This window comes from Sinocyclocheilus anshuiensis, unplaced genomic scaffold, assembly GCF_001515605.1.
Source record: "Sinocyclocheilus anshuiensis isolate Anshui unplaced genomic scaffold, SAMN03320099.WGS_v1.1 scaffold385, whole genome shotgun sequence".
Taxonomy (NCBI): domain Eukaryota; kingdom Metazoa; phylum Chordata; class Actinopteri; order Cypriniformes; family Cyprinidae; genus Sinocyclocheilus; species Sinocyclocheilus anshuiensis.
Window position 1 is genome coordinate 783087 of NW_015539876.1, and position 16927 is coordinate 800013.

The 16927-nt window shown below is 35.5% G+C and overlaps 4 protein-coding genes across 8 annotated transcripts in view; 3 read left to right on the forward strand and 1 right to left on the reverse strand.

The window, feature by feature from the left end:
* The window catches only part of LOC107685302 (PI-PLC X domain-containing protein 1-like), a 4831-nt gene extending 3153 nt beyond the window's left edge, over nucleotides 1-1678 (forward strand). For both annotated transcript variants that reach the window (XM_016481842.1, XM_016481841.1), the window contains 2 exons: nucleotides 50-230; nucleotides 530-1678. In XM_016481842.1, the coding sequence (XP_016337328.1) occupies nucleotides 50-230; nucleotides 530-786 (438 nt within the window). In that variant the 3' untranslated portion in view covers nucleotides 787-1678. The remainder of the gene's footprint in view (nucleotides 1-49; nucleotides 231-529) is intronic.
* Nucleotides 1679-2361: 683 nt separating this feature from the next.
* LOC107685304 (PI-PLC X domain-containing protein 1-like) lies at nucleotides 2362-5731 on the forward strand. Of its 2 annotated transcripts, none has more exons than XM_016481845.1 (6): nucleotides 2362-2765; nucleotides 3315-3448; nucleotides 3640-3768; nucleotides 3864-4019; nucleotides 4894-5077; nucleotides 5189-5731. In XM_016481845.1, exons 1-6 carry the CDS (start codon nucleotides 2666-2668, stop codon nucleotides 5419-5421), a joined length of 936 nt encoding a protein of 311 aa, XP_016337331.1. In that variant the 5' UTR covers nucleotides 2362-2665; the 3' UTR covers nucleotides 5422-5731. The 2 variants fall into 2 exon arrangements, with proteins under 2 accessions (XP_016337331.1, XP_016337332.1); XM_016481846.1 differs by having other exon boundaries at nucleotides 5207-5731.
* Nucleotides 5732-5899: 168 nt separating this feature from the next.
* LOC107685303 (putative GTP-binding protein 6) lies at nucleotides 5900-9746 on the reverse strand. 2 transcript variants are annotated; one of them, XM_016481844.1, is made up of 10 exons: nucleotides 9164-9746; nucleotides 8951-9088; nucleotides 8799-8869; nucleotides 8416-8546; nucleotides 7686-7756; nucleotides 7438-7596; nucleotides 7148-7356; nucleotides 6916-7064; nucleotides 6330-6482; nucleotides 5900-6247 (listed from the first exon to the last, which is right to left on the reverse strand). In XM_016481844.1, exons 1-10 carry the CDS (start codon nucleotides 9555-9557, stop codon nucleotides 6121-6123), a joined length of 1602 nt encoding a protein of 533 aa, XP_016337330.1. In that variant the 5' UTR covers nucleotides 9558-9746; the 3' UTR covers nucleotides 5900-6120. The 2 variants fall into 2 exon arrangements, with proteins under 2 accessions (XP_016337330.1, XP_016337329.1); XM_016481843.1 differs by having other exon boundaries at nucleotides 7148-7371.
* Nucleotides 9747-10494: 748 nt separating this feature from the next.
* On the forward strand, nucleotides 10495-15300 carry nit2 (nitrilase family, member 2). 2 transcript variants are annotated; one of them, XM_016481847.1, is made up of 10 exons: nucleotides 10496-10658; nucleotides 11422-11540; nucleotides 11663-11783; nucleotides 11872-11960; nucleotides 12535-12628; nucleotides 13107-13181; nucleotides 13263-13341; nucleotides 13424-13522; nucleotides 14804-14859; nucleotides 14948-15297. In XM_016481847.1, exons 1-10 carry the CDS (start codon nucleotides 10631-10633, stop codon nucleotides 15040-15042), a joined length of 855 nt encoding a protein of 284 aa, XP_016337333.1. In that variant the 5' UTR covers nucleotides 10496-10630; the 3' UTR covers nucleotides 15043-15297. The 2 variants fall into 2 exon arrangements, with proteins under 2 accessions (XP_016337334.1, XP_016337333.1); XM_016481848.1 differs by lacking the exon at nucleotides 13424-13522 and having other exon boundaries at nucleotides 10495-10658; nucleotides 14948-15300.
* The last annotated feature ends 1627 nt before the right edge of the window (nucleotides 15301-16927 follow it).

Here is a 16927-nt window from a genome sequence, read left to right on the forward strand (position 1 = left end):
AAATAAATTATGAAAAATCATGAAAAGATACTTCTGATTTTTCTGCAAGGAGTGTGTGACACTACGGAAATTATGGAGCCAGAGTCATCAAGTTATCGTTTCATACGAGCACAATATTGCTAACTGCCACAGAGAATTGTGGTTCCATATACCTTATTGGTGGGCAAATAAGTGCAAGGCTGAAGCGCTGATCGAGGAATTTGAACGTAGGAAACAAAATGGCCGACCAGGTAATCCTTAATAATATTCCATGCATTTTTTTAAATATATTTTATTCAATTTTTTTAATATTTAATTTAATTTGATTAATTATTCTCTTGATAAAACTAAAAATTATCTTTGGAAAAGTAAAAATGTTTCCTGTAAACAGTAACTCATTTTATTTTATTTTTCTTTATATTGTATTTTATTGATAAAACTATTCTTGGAAAAGTGAAAATGTTTCCTGTAATAGTAAGCTTTTATTTTTTAATTCATTCTTGGAGAAGTAAAATTAAACATCAGTTCTCATTTGCATCATTTTCCACAGGCGGCTTCTTTGTGACTGGCATTAACCTTACTGAAGATCTGAAGTACATTTGCTCCCATCCCACAGAATCACTGAAGGATATGGTGATGTCTGCATATCCCACATTACTTAGCTGGGTCAAGCAACAGAAGCCTGGTTCTAACATCGGCTCCCTCAACATCATAGCTGGGGACTTTGTGACAGAGAGCTGGTTCATACCAACCGTCATTGCACTGAATGAAAATCTGCTCAAGAGGACCATATTACCAGAGCCTTGAGCCTCTTTTAGTCTGCACAATGTATTTAACATTTGAAGAAAGAAGTGTTTTCTTGTTCTTGGGATGTTTTTTTATACTAGTCAATTTTACACTTTTTATAAGGGTGCTTACACACTAGAGTTTATGCTGCATCAGCTCCATTCATTTCAATAGGGATGGTGAATTGCAAGGATGTAGAGGGAAAACACAAGGGTTTGTGAAAGTGAAGCTCCATCATGCAACCAAAAGCACTTTCTATACCCTCAAAAATGGAACCTATGCATTCCTGTCTGCCAAACGCTCCGTCAGGGAATGGTTTCTAGTGTGTAAGCACCCTGAGGATGATAGATCATTTTGAGTTATGGGTAGAATATTGTAATGCACTGACTTTTATGACTTGAACTTACTGTCCTATGCTTATTTATGCAGTCTCCAATATATACCTCTGATTTTGCTAAACTTTTGATCATTTTTAAGGACCTGGTTCCAAATGGATGTCATTATCAAGGTCCAGGTTACCACAACTTTACATTAGCACATTACAGGACACAATAAGTTCCCTGTGAGCATCAGAGTTTGCATGAAAATTGCTGAAGTCTACTCAATGCAAGCCAGGATTATCAAACACTCAGGATTATTCATTCTCTATGATAAACTCTTTTCTACTGTGTGGAATGGCGATGGAAATATGATTCCAAATAAGTATATGTCTGCATGGTGCACAATGAAAAGCATGAAAAGACAGAATATTTCTGTGGTTGCACACGTTCTCTGCCATAGTAGCATGTTAAGCCAGTTTAATCAAGATATCAGTTTGCATTACAAACAAATATGCCTATACTAACAAAAATATCAACAGCTGAATGGCATATCAATTATTCATATTTAATGTCTGAATATTTCCAATAAATAAAACATCTAACAATATTCATAGAATTGTGTTATGAGTTATTAATAATGATAATCTTCTCTGGCACACAAACGGAAACAAGAGGGAGCAAGAATTAGCTGATGTGAAAAGCGGTATTTCACTGTCCTTGTGCTATTCATTAGGGAGTGTGCTGAAAGCCTCAAGTCAAACTTAACCATTGATAATGGGGGTTTGTGTCTCTTTGCAGATCAAAGATGATATAAAGGGAATATCTCGCTTTCATATATATGCTCTGGTCAAAGACTTGATTATTTATAATGGTAAAATACATAAATAATATGGAAAATATAACAGTGTTTGCTTGATATTTTTAAATTGCTTTTAACATATAATTTTACCAATAGCTGTCATTTTGATTAGAGAAAGGAAAAATTATGAAACACCTGGAATATACTTATTTGTGAAAATTAGTTAAGTACTCGGGAACATGGTTTCCTTATTTGTAATATTCTGATAATATCCTACTGTGATCAAATTAACATGAAATGTTTATTTTTTTAATGTAGTATTTTATCCAAAATATGAAGGCTTGACGGGGAAATGAAGACGTACTGCATAACTGGAATGACCAGTGATCATGTACAGGAAAATCTGTTTTTCGAGGCGGTTTAACTCAGCGACAACAGGAATAAAAATGCTGTTCTGTAAGCAGCTGTAAAGCCTGACAGACGGAAGAAGCAGGGAACGAGGAAATACCGAGCAAACACGTCACGAGACTTTCATGGGAAAGAATGATCGTAACGCTTCTAAAACCCCTTTCAATTTCGTAAAACATGATGTTCGCTAACTGCTGAGGTTGTGTGGTCACTTTTACAAAGAGTTGGGCTTTGAACCTCATTATCGATGATGTGTTATCTGTTGATTCGCTCAATCGCGGACTGTTTCAGCTGATCAACTCATTTTGTTTTCAAACGCAGCCATTTAGATTCATTTGTAAAGAGCTACTGTTTTATATGATCCAGTTAACTAATGGATCACATTGGAAAGGGTGACATTAATCACGAGGAATGGATGTCATGTTTGCCAGAGAAACTGTGGGATGTCCCTTTAACACATCTCTCAATACCAGGTGAGCCTCGCCACGCAATAATAATCACAAAAAAAGGGTATTTGCGACTTTTTTTTCTTAAGAATTTAGATTTATAAACTCGCAATTTTGACTTTCGTTCTCAGAATTCTAAATTTACATCTTACAATTTTTAAGTTTTTATCGGAATTCTGAGTTTACATCTCGCAATTCTCAATTTTTTTCCCCTCGGAATTCTTGTGTTTACATCTCGAAATTCAGCTAATTGCGACTTTTTATCTCACAAAGACTTTCCCCCCTTGAATGAATGAATTTATTTATGTATTTATATATTTAGTTATTTAGGCGGAATATTATTATATTATATTGAGCGGAAATGAGCCCCCATAACCCATGTGGACCACAAGGAAGTTTCAGTTACATTTTTTTTATGATTTTGAAATTAAAACTAATAAATGTATTTATTAAATGTTATTTATGTAATTTTATGATATTTTTAGGATTGATTTAATATATTATTGCATAGAACGTGTTTTGTGTGTGAAACATCCTTATCAATGCAGACAATAATGAACCCTCATTTGTTTTCAGGTAGCCATGATGCAATGAGCTGTCTGGATATCACTTCTCCTCTGCTCCGATCTGAGTCAGACACATTTAGGTTACTGGATGGAGTTTTCTGCTGTTTCACACGGCCAGCTATTTACAGATGGGCTACCACTCAGGCAGGCTTATACTTAATGGTTATTTTGACTGTTTACAATGCGTACTATTTCATAGCAGAGACAGAACAAAGTGTCTCTCCCTTAGCTCTCAAAGAGTGAGTTTATGTCTTGTGCAAATTCATGCGTTTTTACATGAGAAATGTATTTGTACCATTGTATCAAAGCCCTTTATTGTGTTATAAATTAATCAGGTCCAAACCATTGTGGAGCAACTTACAGCAGGCATTCGATACTTTGATCTTCGAATTGCCCACAAACAGTATGATTCTTCCAATGAACTTTACTTCACTCATGTCATTTACACACATGCAACGGTCGTTGTAAGTACATGAGTGTTGAAATGAATTAGCTATTCAAATTTGCCATTTATTCTGTTTTGTACATTTTCTGATTTTTAACATGTTGTGTTTTGTAGGAAACTCTACAGACAGTTGCTTCATGGCTTGAATCTCATCCCAAAGAAATAATCATCCTGGCTTGTAGTCATTTTGAAGGACTGGATTATAAACGGCATGAGGAATTCATCTATTCTCTGAAGAAAATCTTTGGCTCTAAACTGTGCCCTTGCAACGTGAGAAACTCTCAGCATGCTAATTATCAATAGCTAATTCTCAGCAAGGCTGCATTTATTTGATCAAACAGTAAGAACAGTATAATGTGAAATATTATTACAAAACGAAGAACTGTGTTCTATTTTAATATATTTTAAAATGCCATTTATTCCTGTGATGGCTAAGCTGAGTTTTCAGCAGCCATTACTCCAGACTTCAGTGTCACATGATCCTTCAGAAATCATTTTAATAAGCTGATTTGGTGCGTTCTTGTTATGATCAATGTTGAAAACAATTGTCCTTCTTCATATTGTTGTGAAAAACATGATACAAGATTTAAAAAAAAAAAGAGAAAAAATTAGTACTTTTATTTAGCAAGAACACATTCAATTGATCAAAAGCAACCGAGACATTTAACAGATTTCTGTATTAAAAAGGTTTCTATTTCAAATAAATGTGGAATTCTGAAAAAAAAGTATCAGTTTTTCCTCTAAAATATTAAGAAGCAAAATCTATTTTCAACATTAACAATAATAAGAACGATTATTAATAATTGAGCACTAAATCAGCATATTAGAATGATTTCTGAAAGATCATGTGACACTGAACACACTGAAAACTCAGCTTTACCATTGCAGGAATAAATTACATTTTAAAATATATTAAAACAGATTTTTAAATTGTAATAATATTATACAATATTACTGTTTTTACAGTATGTTCAACTAAATGCAGCCTTGGTGAGCATAAGAAACGTATTTAATTATTCCAATCTTTTGACTGGCAGTGTATATGAAAACATTATGAAGTTTGCACTGATTTGAATAACACTTTAAACTAAAACAGGCTTGAAATATGTTACTGGTTTGTTTTGTCTCATACATATTCTTAAAGGAGGTCCTTTTGACCTTGCGGAGCCTATGGACATCAGGCTATCAAGTCGTGTTGTCATATGAAGACCAGTCAACATCACGCCATAAGGAGTTATGGCCTGCTATCCCATACCTTTGGGCCAATAAGCCTAATGCAGAAGAGCTGATCCACTATCTCGAATGCCAGAAACAGCTTGGTCGACCTGGTGAGAAAAGCTTTTGTTTTGATATATTTGAAAAAAAAAAAAAAAAAGTTGGTTCCTCATACCTCTGCTCTTAAATATCTGGTCTCTGATCTGCATATTTCTGTTGCACAGAGGGTTTTTTTGTAGCAGGCCTGAATTTAACGACAGATCGATGCTTCATCGCCTCACACCCTCGGGTGTCTCTCCGAACTCTGACCATGGAGAACTGGAACCGTGTGAAGAAATGGCTAGAAGATCAGAAACCAGGAGCTGAACCCACATGTCTTAACATAATTGCAGGTGACTTCATTGGTCCTGTACCATTTTGTTCACTTGTTATTGCTCTCAACAAAAAACTGCTTTAATTAAGGAGTTTTTGAAGTAAAATGGGGTTTATATGTGAAGTCCTTGTTACATGTGAAATCTTTGTACATGTGAAGGCTTTAAGGAATTTATCAATCAAGGTTTGCAAACTTAGCATGTTTTCTAGTGAACTAAAGTGTATTCAGACTAATGCCTAAATGTGCAATATTCAATCCTCAATATGTTTACATGTGCCTTTTACTGTATAATTATGGTTGATGAATTAAGCAGCCTTTAAAAATTTTGGATCAAGCTTTGAGAGTTAAAACATACAATTTTTTTCACAGACACATTTTCTACCAATATTGTTTATACCAGGGTTCCTCAAATCTTGCCCTGGAGGGCCAATGCGCTGCAGAGTTTTGCTCCAACCCTGATCAAACTCGCCTACCTGTGATTTTCTAATGATCCTGAAGACATTGATTAGCATGCTCAGGTGTGTTTGATTAGGGTTAGAGCTAAACTCTGCAGGAAAGTGGATCTCGTGGGCCAGATTTGAGGATCCCTGGTTTATACTGTATATTAACACAAATCCACTTTGTTTCTCAATGTCAGAATTTATTGTATTAAAATATTGGTTTTGAGATATTTGAAATACACTGTTTATAAAGCAAATAAATATTTAAACATCAATTATTGCGCTGAGTGTGTGAATTATTTTGGATGATGTGGCACTGGCTGTGAAACTGTGTGGTCTGTTACTACGTGACCTGAAACAGCTTCCTGTAGCGGCCATATGCAGCTTGACTAATGATGACCTTGACGTTGGCGGTGCAGTCGTCTCCCACATTATCTACCGCCTGAACCGTTGCCTCCTTATACAGCCAACTGTGAAGGGCAAAGGGCACCAAATTAAAAAGTCTGTGGATAAGATAATATATTTCCTTATTAATTTTTATATAAAACTTACGCTAACTGAGGGCTGTTGAGCTGCACTTTGAGGGTCATTGTTTGTTTGCCGGTATACTTAACAACAGCTTCTTCAATCTTTTCTTTTAATAGCTCCAGTCCATGCTGTTTCAGAGCTGATATTGGAATAACCTCAGGATCACTGACCTCATATCTATGCAACATGTATAAAACATATTTATGTTTCTAAAATAAAAATGTGATTGGTGTTTGGTTGTGCAAAATATATCATTGCCTAGGCAAGGCATTGCTACGTGGTTGCTAAAATGTTCTGTGTTTTTTCTGGGTGATTTTTTTCCACTGGCTCAATCCAAAAACAGCCCACTCTCATATCTTTAAGATTTTCTTTGGCCCCTAGATATGGCTCAGGTTCCTCTATTAATGGAAGTTTTTTTTTCATCAGATTATCAATTGCACTCTGAGTCTGATCTCTTAGAAAAGTTACAAATCTTCTTAAGTCACAAGATTTGAGGCATCATTCATGTCTATATCAAACTATGAGGCAAGGTAAGTTCGAAAGTGTAATATTTAGTAACTATTTGTTACTAGATTCAATTGTTACACAAATCAGGAAAAAGATGTCTCACCCTTCAATGAGGTCAATCTTATTGTGCACCTCTATTATGGAATTCAGTAGTCTTTCTGGAATCTGTAGATTCTTTAGTACATTCAGTACATTGACCTTTTGATTCACAGTTTCTGGATGACTGATGTCTCTCACATGAATTAGGAGGTCCTGCAAAAGGAGAGGGCGTTAAAACTTTCTATAACATTGCTAAAAATAAAAAAGCTTGTTAGTGTTGTGCCCTGGGTACATACAGAATGTGTTACATCCTCCAGCGTGGCAGAGAAAGAGTCAATAAGCTGGTGAGGGAGCTGGGACAAAAAGCCAATGGTGTCTATATACAGTACAGTCATGTGACTTGGCAGCTGTCCTGCATGTACTGTAACATCCAGAGTGGCAAAGAGCTGGTCTTTAGGCTGGAGACCAGCATCTCCAGTCAGCGCTTTAATCAGAGTTGTTTTACCTTTAGAAACAAAGACTGTTTAATGTGTTTCTTACAATCTCATATAATAGATTAACAGGTTCATATTTATCCAAACCTCACCACAGTTAGTGTAGCCCATGACAGAGACGATGGGAAAGTCTCTGTGTTTGCGCTGGGAGCGCAGCAGATGCCTCTTCCTCCTAAGTCGCTCCAGGGCTGATCGGATCTTTAGCTCTCGCTCCTTCAACAATCGCTGCTGCATTTCATACAAGGTTTCACCTGTAAAGATATTTTAGCTGCAGTTAAACATATTAACCCAGGGCTTCAAAATTAAGTTTCAAGTGTGATAAGCCCATTTTAGTCCTTACCTGAGCCCATAATGTACCTTGAGCCACCACCTTGCTGGTCTAAGTTAGCAACTTCATTTCTCAGGCGTGATCTTATGTGTCGAAAGAGCAAAATATTTAGGTAAATCTGTGTTTACACTAATTAGTGTTCACTTATTAGTGAGAAATGCCATTATACCACACAAACAAGAATCAAACTGAACAAAATAAAACTCACCAGGGCCATCACCTTTCATTGTGATTTTTTTTTTCATTCAGTAAAGGATGCATTAAATTGGCAATAAAGACATCTATAATGTTACAAAAGATTTCTATTTAATCTATTTGTCTGTTTTCTTTTAACTTTCAAAAAATTATTTTGAGCTTTAAGAAAACAATAAAATAACATAAAATAAAAAAGTCATGGTTCATGGTCTCCACAAAAATATTAAGCAGCACAACTGTGCTGACACTAAAGACTGGAGCAATGGCTGCTGAAAAATCAGCTTTATTCCATTACAGGAATGACTTACTTTTTAAAATGTATGACAATATAAAACAGTTATTTTAAATTGTAAATTTTAAATGTTTCTAAATATTTATTCACTGTATTTTTGACCAAGTAAATGCAGCCATGGAGAGCATTAGAATCTTCTTTAAAAATTGCACTAGCTTCAAACTTCTGAACTGGAGAGTTTGCTAGGAAAGGATTGTTGATTTCATCAGGAAACAATATAGATTAGAAAAATAGTGAATAACTTACATAATTTACCTGAGCAAGGGAATCTCTGCCAAAGAGATCTGCAGTTTGGCCTCTTTTGTTCTAGCGTTGCAGCGGAAAATATGCAGAACAAGTGAGTATCTATCAAGCACCTTTACTCCCCAGGCTTCCTGCAATTCTTTCTGAAACACAAGTATAACACATTGCATGTTTCTTAGAAAAAATGACTAACACTTTAATTACAACAATATTCAAAGTATAACAAGTTATGTTTATACTATAGCCACAGTGAATCTAGTACTATTTATAGAAATGATATAGATTCTTCATGACTCATAATATTCTAAATAGATTTTCATGGTCTTTTATGCACACGTGTTAGAAGTCTTTGAACTGAATCTATGCAATCACAGTATAATGCTCTGAATACTCACTTCCGAGGAAGGCGAAAAACGTTCAACGTTCACAAAAACAGCTGTGACCCCAGGAGTAGCTCTGATCTTTTCTTAGAAATGTAGCAGAACAAAGGAAAGATCTCAATTTGTGTTTAAGATATCTTATTTATTCAAAACCAGCAAGCTAATACCTGTCAGAGTCTGAAAGTTTCCTTTGCCGAAAATTCTTCTCTTCTCTGGTGTCTTGGTGGAGAGGATAATCTTATCAGCAACACTCCAGTTGTACAAAGTGTTCACCAGACCCACAGCTTCTTCCATCTGAAGTGCCGCTGTTAAAGGAAACTACTCTACATTATGCAATATGTCACATTTATCCACTGATTGAAATCAGTCTATACTTTTACCTGTGGTCAGATATTGCTTTCTGCTGCCCCATTTCACATCAGGATGAACAATAAAGACCCTGTGTTCTTCTTCACCAATACCTGTGGGGATCTGCTGCTGGAATAGCTCCTCTATTTCTGCCTCATCATTTTCAACTTCCTCTTTCTCTAGACTGCTGTTATCTGTGTTGTGATTTTTGCGCTTGAACATGCAAGCTGTCAAAGACAAGGTCCTTGCTGGCAGAACTGCAAATGCAGTGCTCAATTTTGAGGTACATTGAGAAAATCTGATTGGTTTACATTTAGCAAAGGTCATGTACCTCCTACCAAGGACATGTTTTGTACATAATTCTCTCCATGCATATCTGCACAGAAACACGTGTTTGGCCAAGACACCGATCTTGTTGCTATTCATCTGCTCAGGTTTAGGTTACAATAATATAACCAACGTCCAAATCATGCAACATTCAACGTTTTCGTTAGTAGAAACGTTAAGCCCACCTAAAGCGAAATCAACAAGGAAAACATTTATTTAACTGTACAACTAACTCTGTATATCAGCGTGTTTTGGTACGTCTTCCTCTCTTGTGTTTAACACGGGCGTTTGTTTGTTTAACTGCGCCACGTGTAGGATAGATGCGGTATTACATAAAGGATTTTTTTGTAAATACTCGTTTATTTTAACTCTATGCATTTTATTATATTAGAAGCTAACTGAGAGGAAATTTACGTATGTATGCTTTATAGAATGGTTCAAAATAATTAATTCCAAACAGAGATAAAGCAAATACGACAGCCAAGAGAGGACTTTTATTTTGAATGTATTTTAGTAGGCGGAGATTGTCCTGCATTACTATTGGAGATTGTCTTACTACTGGGAGATACGAGCATAGACAGGTATATGCAGAGCCATTGGCTCTGGGTATATGTATACATATTTATGAATACGAGAGTCTGTATTACTTACTATTGGAGAAAGCGTAACGGTCAACTTGGATCACGTGTGTCTTAATAACCAATCACATTACAACTTTGACGTCTTTGAATTTCAGTCAGTTAGAGTTGTGCGACACTCAATCGCCGTTTACGGATACCATAGGAATGACAAGTGCCGTAAACTGAATCCCAACTGTCGCAAAAAGTCAGCGACTTCTCTTATAAAATGGCATTTTTTTCGGTGTAAACTGAAAATAGTTCAATCCAAAATTATTGTTTAGTGTAAAATATTTTGAAGATTAGCCGATAGGCTGTCGATTCATTAAATGATAAGCTGTTTCCTCTAAAAAGCTGTTTATTCAGCGTAGTGAAATCTCTCCTCCATTGACATCCATTCAAAAAACAGCCTTTGGTTTCCTTTTCCACATACTGCCAAAGCGAAAGCGTTAGCATTAGCCGTTACGCTTTTTTGGCTAAAGGTTGCAGACTTGCCTTCTAGTGGCTTTGATTACTATTACTGTACTGTGTCTGTCTGTTCCGAGCAGTATAACAATGTCTGGTATATTTAAGGCACTGTCGAGTGAGTATATTTTTTATATTCAGAGTGGTACAATGTTCGTATTATGCTGGTTGATCAATTTTAGTTGGCATTTATCTGAACCTAGCATGCCAACATGCTTGGTTTCACTTTGCATTGAACTGTCAACTTGAAGATTGATTAAATGTTCAAACGTTTGAACCTAAAAACAGATATCATGTTGTTAATGTTTTGACTCAGATGTGGTTCATACAAATCATGTTTTGACTGTGCATTTAACTTCAATTAGGGTTGGGCCGATAGACGATGCCATCGTCCATTGCCGATGGCTGACAGACATCACGATGTTGAGCCGGCATCTAACATTTCAATACTTTCTCTCGCAATTATATCGTTGGGTAATTGTACTGTATATAAATTGCGGGCATCAGGGAGCCGCTACTAATATGCAGGGCATTGAAACCGCTTTCGAATGCGTTCTCATTTTACTTTCACTTTCACTTTGGAGATTCGCAATCACATGGACTCTATACTACGGAGTTCAATGGTAGGTACTGCCGCTACCACACATTTTACAAGAATAGATATTTGTCAAATCATTCGCCATTGTCCTATCAGTCATCTCTCCTTACTCTGTGTATGTGGTAAGTTCGCCCAACCCTAACTTCAATCACCAAAAACTAAAATGAAACTAAAAACATGTTTTTGTTTTGGCTGCACCACCCCCTTTGACAAAAGTACAAAAGTTGTGAATCATTGATCCTTCAGCGGCTAATAATCAAACAATTGATCTTCTGTATCCTAGAGTTTCGTTTGGCTTTGGCGCAGTTACATGTGTCAAAGATCAAGGCGGACAACTTGGGAAGAGCACAAAAAATTGTGAAGGAGGCTGCAGGACAAGGTGCAAAAGTTGTAGTGTTACCTGTAAGTATTACATTCTATATCTTAGGTTATATATTGCTCACCACTGTCATAATGTATGTGATTGTCTGATATATTAATATTGGTTTATATCAAAATATGGCATTTAATAATCTATAATCCAGGAGTGCTTCAACTCCCCTTATGGACCCGGGTTCTTTGCTGAGTATGCTGAGAAGATCCCAGGAGAGTCCACACAGGTGTTGTCGGAGGCAGCCAAGGAGTGTGGGGTTTATTTAGTGGGCGGTGAGACTCTCAGACACAAAACAACATGTTAGTGTATTTGATGCCATTAATTTCCTTGCCCCTTACATGACTGTGTTTTTTTTTGTAGGTTCCATTCCTGAGGAGGATGGAGGAAAGCTCTATAACACCTGCTCAATTTTTGGACCTGATGGAAAGCTGCTTGTCAAACACAGGAAAGTAAGTAACAGTAAAGACATTTTTTGTGTTACACGAGATTTCTATTTCAAATAAATGCTGTTCTTTTGGACTGTAAATTCATCAAAGAATATTGAAAAAAAATGTATCACAGTTTCACACAGCTGTTATCAACATTGATGATAATAAGAAATGTTTCTTGAGCTCCACATCCGCATATTAGAATGATTTCTAAAGGATCATACGACACTGAAGACTGGAGTATTCACCTTTGCCATCACAGGAATAAATGACATTTTAAAATATATTAAAAGTTATTTTAAATTGTAGTAATACTTTAATAATATTTAGTATTTAATATTTCATAATATTAGTGTTTTTACTGTATTTTTGATCAAATAAATGCAGCCTTAGAGAATTTAAGAGACTTCTTTAAAAACATTTTAAAAATCTTACAGACCCCTACACTTTTGAACAGCTGTGTATAGATATATTATATATTTCAAAATATTTCAGGATGTATTAACAAGTATTTGAGTACAGTTAGACTTAAGTAGAAAAAAAAATGACTCAAACTTTTATGCATTTATACTCTTTTATCTTAATTTCCCTTCAGATTCATCTTTTTGATATTGATGTACCAGGGAAAATACGGTTTCAGGAGTCTGAAACACTAAGTCCGGGAAACTGTTTATCCATGTTTGAAACCCGTGAGTGTGTATTATAGAAATCTTGTCTATGTTATCAAAGGATAGACAGTATATTAGTACTATATTGCTTTTTGGCTTTTTTTTTTATCAGAATCAATGTTGGGTATATATTAGCCATTTTTTTGTGCATGCACATTTCCTTTTATTTTTTTATTTAGTCATCTTTAAAAACGTTGTAATCTTTAGCAGACTGAATATCAATTCTCCATACTGTTCATTATAATGTTGTGATGTCTAAATTCACTTGTAACTTTTAAAATAATTTATTTAACTTTTGAGTGTTATATTTTTTATTTATCTAGGGAAAAAAGTATATAATTTTAATATTGGTTATTTATCATTATCAGCTATAACAGGAGCATAACTATTGCCTGATCAGAATTGTCCAGAATATAAATATTGGTGCATTCCCAATGTTACCTTTATATTTTTGCTCTCTCCAGATGTGAAATCATACAGTTTATGTATTTCTTTGCAGCATTTTGTAAAGTCGGTGTGGGAATATGTTATGACATCAGATTTGCAGAGCTAGCACAGATCTACGCTAAAAAAGGTAAGAATTTCAGTGCAAAATTTTGTTAAAATGTAATGTAGGTATACTTGATATGATTTCCTCATATCTCTGTCTATGTAGGTTGCCAGCTTTTGGTATATCCTGGTGCCTTCAATATGACCACAGGTCCAGCTCACTGGGAGCTGCTGCAGAGGGGGAGGTCAGTATCTCAGACCACCTAGAGTCAATGAACTATTCAGTTCCCCATGCACGCTGTAAGACAGTTTGTGTCCTTTTCACAGGGCAGTAGATAATCAGGTCTATGTGGCCGCTGCTTCACCAGCAAGAGATGAGAGCGCCAGCTATGTGGCCTGGGGTCACAGCTCTGTGGTTAACCCTTGGTCAGTGCTTTCTGTCAGGTTATGCATTTACATTACATTTACATTTAGTCATTTAGCAGACGCTTTTATCCAAAATTATTTAAACAAATGATGACAATAGAAGCAATCAAACCTAACAAAAGAGCGACAATATGAAAGTGCAAATGACAAGTCTCGGTTAGCTTTACACGTAGCTAGGTGTATATATATATATATATATATTAGGGGAGTGAGAAAAAACGGTTCTCCGATGCATCGCGATTCTCTCTTCAAACAATTCTGAACATTTCATTCTGAGCATGGTTTTTCCCCGCGTATGGCACGTGTGTGCGCTAATTAGAGGCTTCATTGCACAGAATATGCGCTGTGAGACACGTGCGCATTGCTTGACAGTGTGTGCTTCCACACGCCGTTATTTCAGTATTTTACTTTAGATATGCTTTCATTTATGCTGTTTGGAATGCAATACGTATAAGACGCACGAAACTCATGTACTGACAGACTTTCACGTGTGCTTTGTGTTTGATGTCCTGAAGCTCGATCGCGGCTGCGGTTAAATGCACTTGTATTTCCGAATACTTTTATACGAAATTGATGTAAACACAGTCAGTTATGTTTTCAGAACAGGACAAAACATCTGATATATCGAAATAGAAATGTGCAGTAATAATCAAAAGAAAAACCCATAACAATTATTGTCTGTAAACATTCGGATAGCCTACTTAAAGAACACTTATTTTTAAAATAAGTAATTATTTTAAAAAGTAGCCTGCTTATATCATTTAAAAAAATTAAGTAAAATTTGCACAAAATAAATTTGATATAGTATTTATATAAAAATTTAGACATGTGAAGTAATATTGAAAATTGAGAATGTGACGCATCGTCATATTGAGTTGAATCGAATCGTTGAATGATAATCGTAATTAAATTGAATCGTGAAACCAGTGAAGATTCACACCCCTATTTTTAAGATGGCAGTACTGACTTACAGAGAACAAACTATAAACAAAAAGCATAGAAACGGCAATTTTGGTTAAAATGTAAAGTTCTAAAGATGTATTTGCACAGCAGAATTAATTAGGAAAAAATATAGATCAAGAATCATTTTGGAATCAGATCGTGACTCCCAGAATCGGAATCGGATCGTGAAGTGCCTAAAGATACCCACCCCTAATATACACACACACACACACACACACACACACACACAAAGAAAAACAAGTAGATAGAATAGAAAAAATAGAATTATGCATGCTTTTGTATAGGTCACTATGATAACTGTGCCCTCTTTCCATGCAGGGGGGAGGTAATTGCCAAAGCTGGATCAGAGGAATCCGTTGTATATGCTGACATAGGTATATTTCACCGCTTTACATGTGTTTAAATTGAGAGCTGTAGAGCCATTTGGGCATAATGCAAACATACTTTCTCTTCTGCTTGTAGACCTGCAGTATTTGGCTGATATGCGTCAGCAGATCCCAATCACCACACAGCGACGGAATGATCTATATAGTGTTAATAGTGTTCAGGAGGGCTGAACTCTCGTTCACACGAAGTACTGCAGTGGACATTTAATCTTGATATAAGAAAGATTAAGTCAGCACATTGGGTTAGACACAAGTCTTCTTTAGTGTAATGTGGGGCATCACACACAAAGATGTTTTAATTATTGCGAACAACAAGTGCCTCACAATTTGTATTCTTTTGCTGATTCTTTTACAACAGAAATTATATTTGTAATAGATAAGAGGTTTTTCAGTGGTGAAAACATTGGACGGTTATGCCGTGAAAAATATTAAGCATAATATTAAGTTGTTGATATTATCAAGTGGTTTCCAAATCAAAATAATTAGATTTTATACTGTCGTTGTATTAAATCCAAGAGATTAATATATTATCTGGAAATTATTTACTTCATATTAAGTTACCTCGTTTTTTTCTACCAATTAATGGAGTAATGTTGTACATATAACATATGTTATATATAAATTGGAAAGACATTTCAGAGCAGAAAACAATTCCAGAATACCAGTGCTTATATATATTTCAATAACAAGGAACTATTATGAATAATTAGGAAGTAATATGGGTTACCACAGAGCAAAGACATTTTAATTATTGACAAGAACAAGTGCCTCACAGTTTGCTACTAATCCTTTTACAATTGTATGTACAATACATCCCTTAGGTCTTTTATTTTCAAAGACTTTGATACAATAGTGAATCAGCCACATTTAGTGCTGCTGAAGAATATATTTTAATTATATTTAGTCTCAACAGCACCCCTTAACAGATAACAGAGAGAGAATGACATGACAGTGTAATATATGTTACGTTCTTCTTTCTAGTCTAGAGGATTTGTGGGAGGCGCAACAAAGAAAAGTAAATTAAAATGGATTAAATTAATATTAAAGGGTAAAAGAGAACAAGGAGAACACACTTCAGTCCTCAGCCCGAGTGAAAACTCGACAATTCTTTAAAAGCAAAAGATAACTGACATTTATTAAGTATAGAGCATAAATTGTGACAGAAAACAAGGTCTCAATCAAGTGAGTATAGCCTAAAATAACAAACCAAACACAACTAAGGATTAGAGGATCTGACTAACCTATACACAAACAAAGATGAAAACTAACATAAACTTCCATGAGCTTCCTCTCTTACCAATAACCAGGAGAAAAGGCATACAAAAATAAACAAGGCACTCTCAAGTAGTTACTAAGAGCACTATATGCAAGTTAATTTTGAAGTTTAAGAATATACACCTTTTAATTACCCACACAAGCTAATTAACAACACACAGCCAGCAGTTAAGAATGATTGTCACAATACATTTTTAGTTACCCACACATGGATTAACTATTAGGCAGCACTAACAATTGGCAATGAGAATCAATTCCTAAGTACAACAGAGCTACTAGCAAAGGCAAACACAAGAACTTTCGGTCAAGAACTGGGGAGAAGTGTTCCTTAGCATAGCAGCTTCTGAAGGCTACATTCATACCCCTCCACTCTGTCTCAAGCACGCTCACAACGATTGGCAGCTGGGGGTAATTAACCTGAGAGCGAGATAGTGAGGGAGAGACAAAGGAAAGCACAGCACACAACACAAGGTGCAAGGCTTACATTTATAATTAAAAATATCATAAACGCCTTGGGGTGTAACATATGACTAATACAGTAACTCATCTGCAGTTGTGCTCCAGCCTGTTTAACCACTTTGGGTTAGACAGGTAAAGGTATGAAAGTTGTTTTGAGCTCTTTCCCAACAACATAGTATGTTGTCAATATTTAACATGGTCTACAAATGTAGATGTTTCATCCAAATACCTTAAAATGGTACTGCAAGAGTGTATGTGTAACATGTTTAAATACTTAATAAGAAAGAGTGCTTGAGTTGTTTATCTCTGTATTTTGAATACA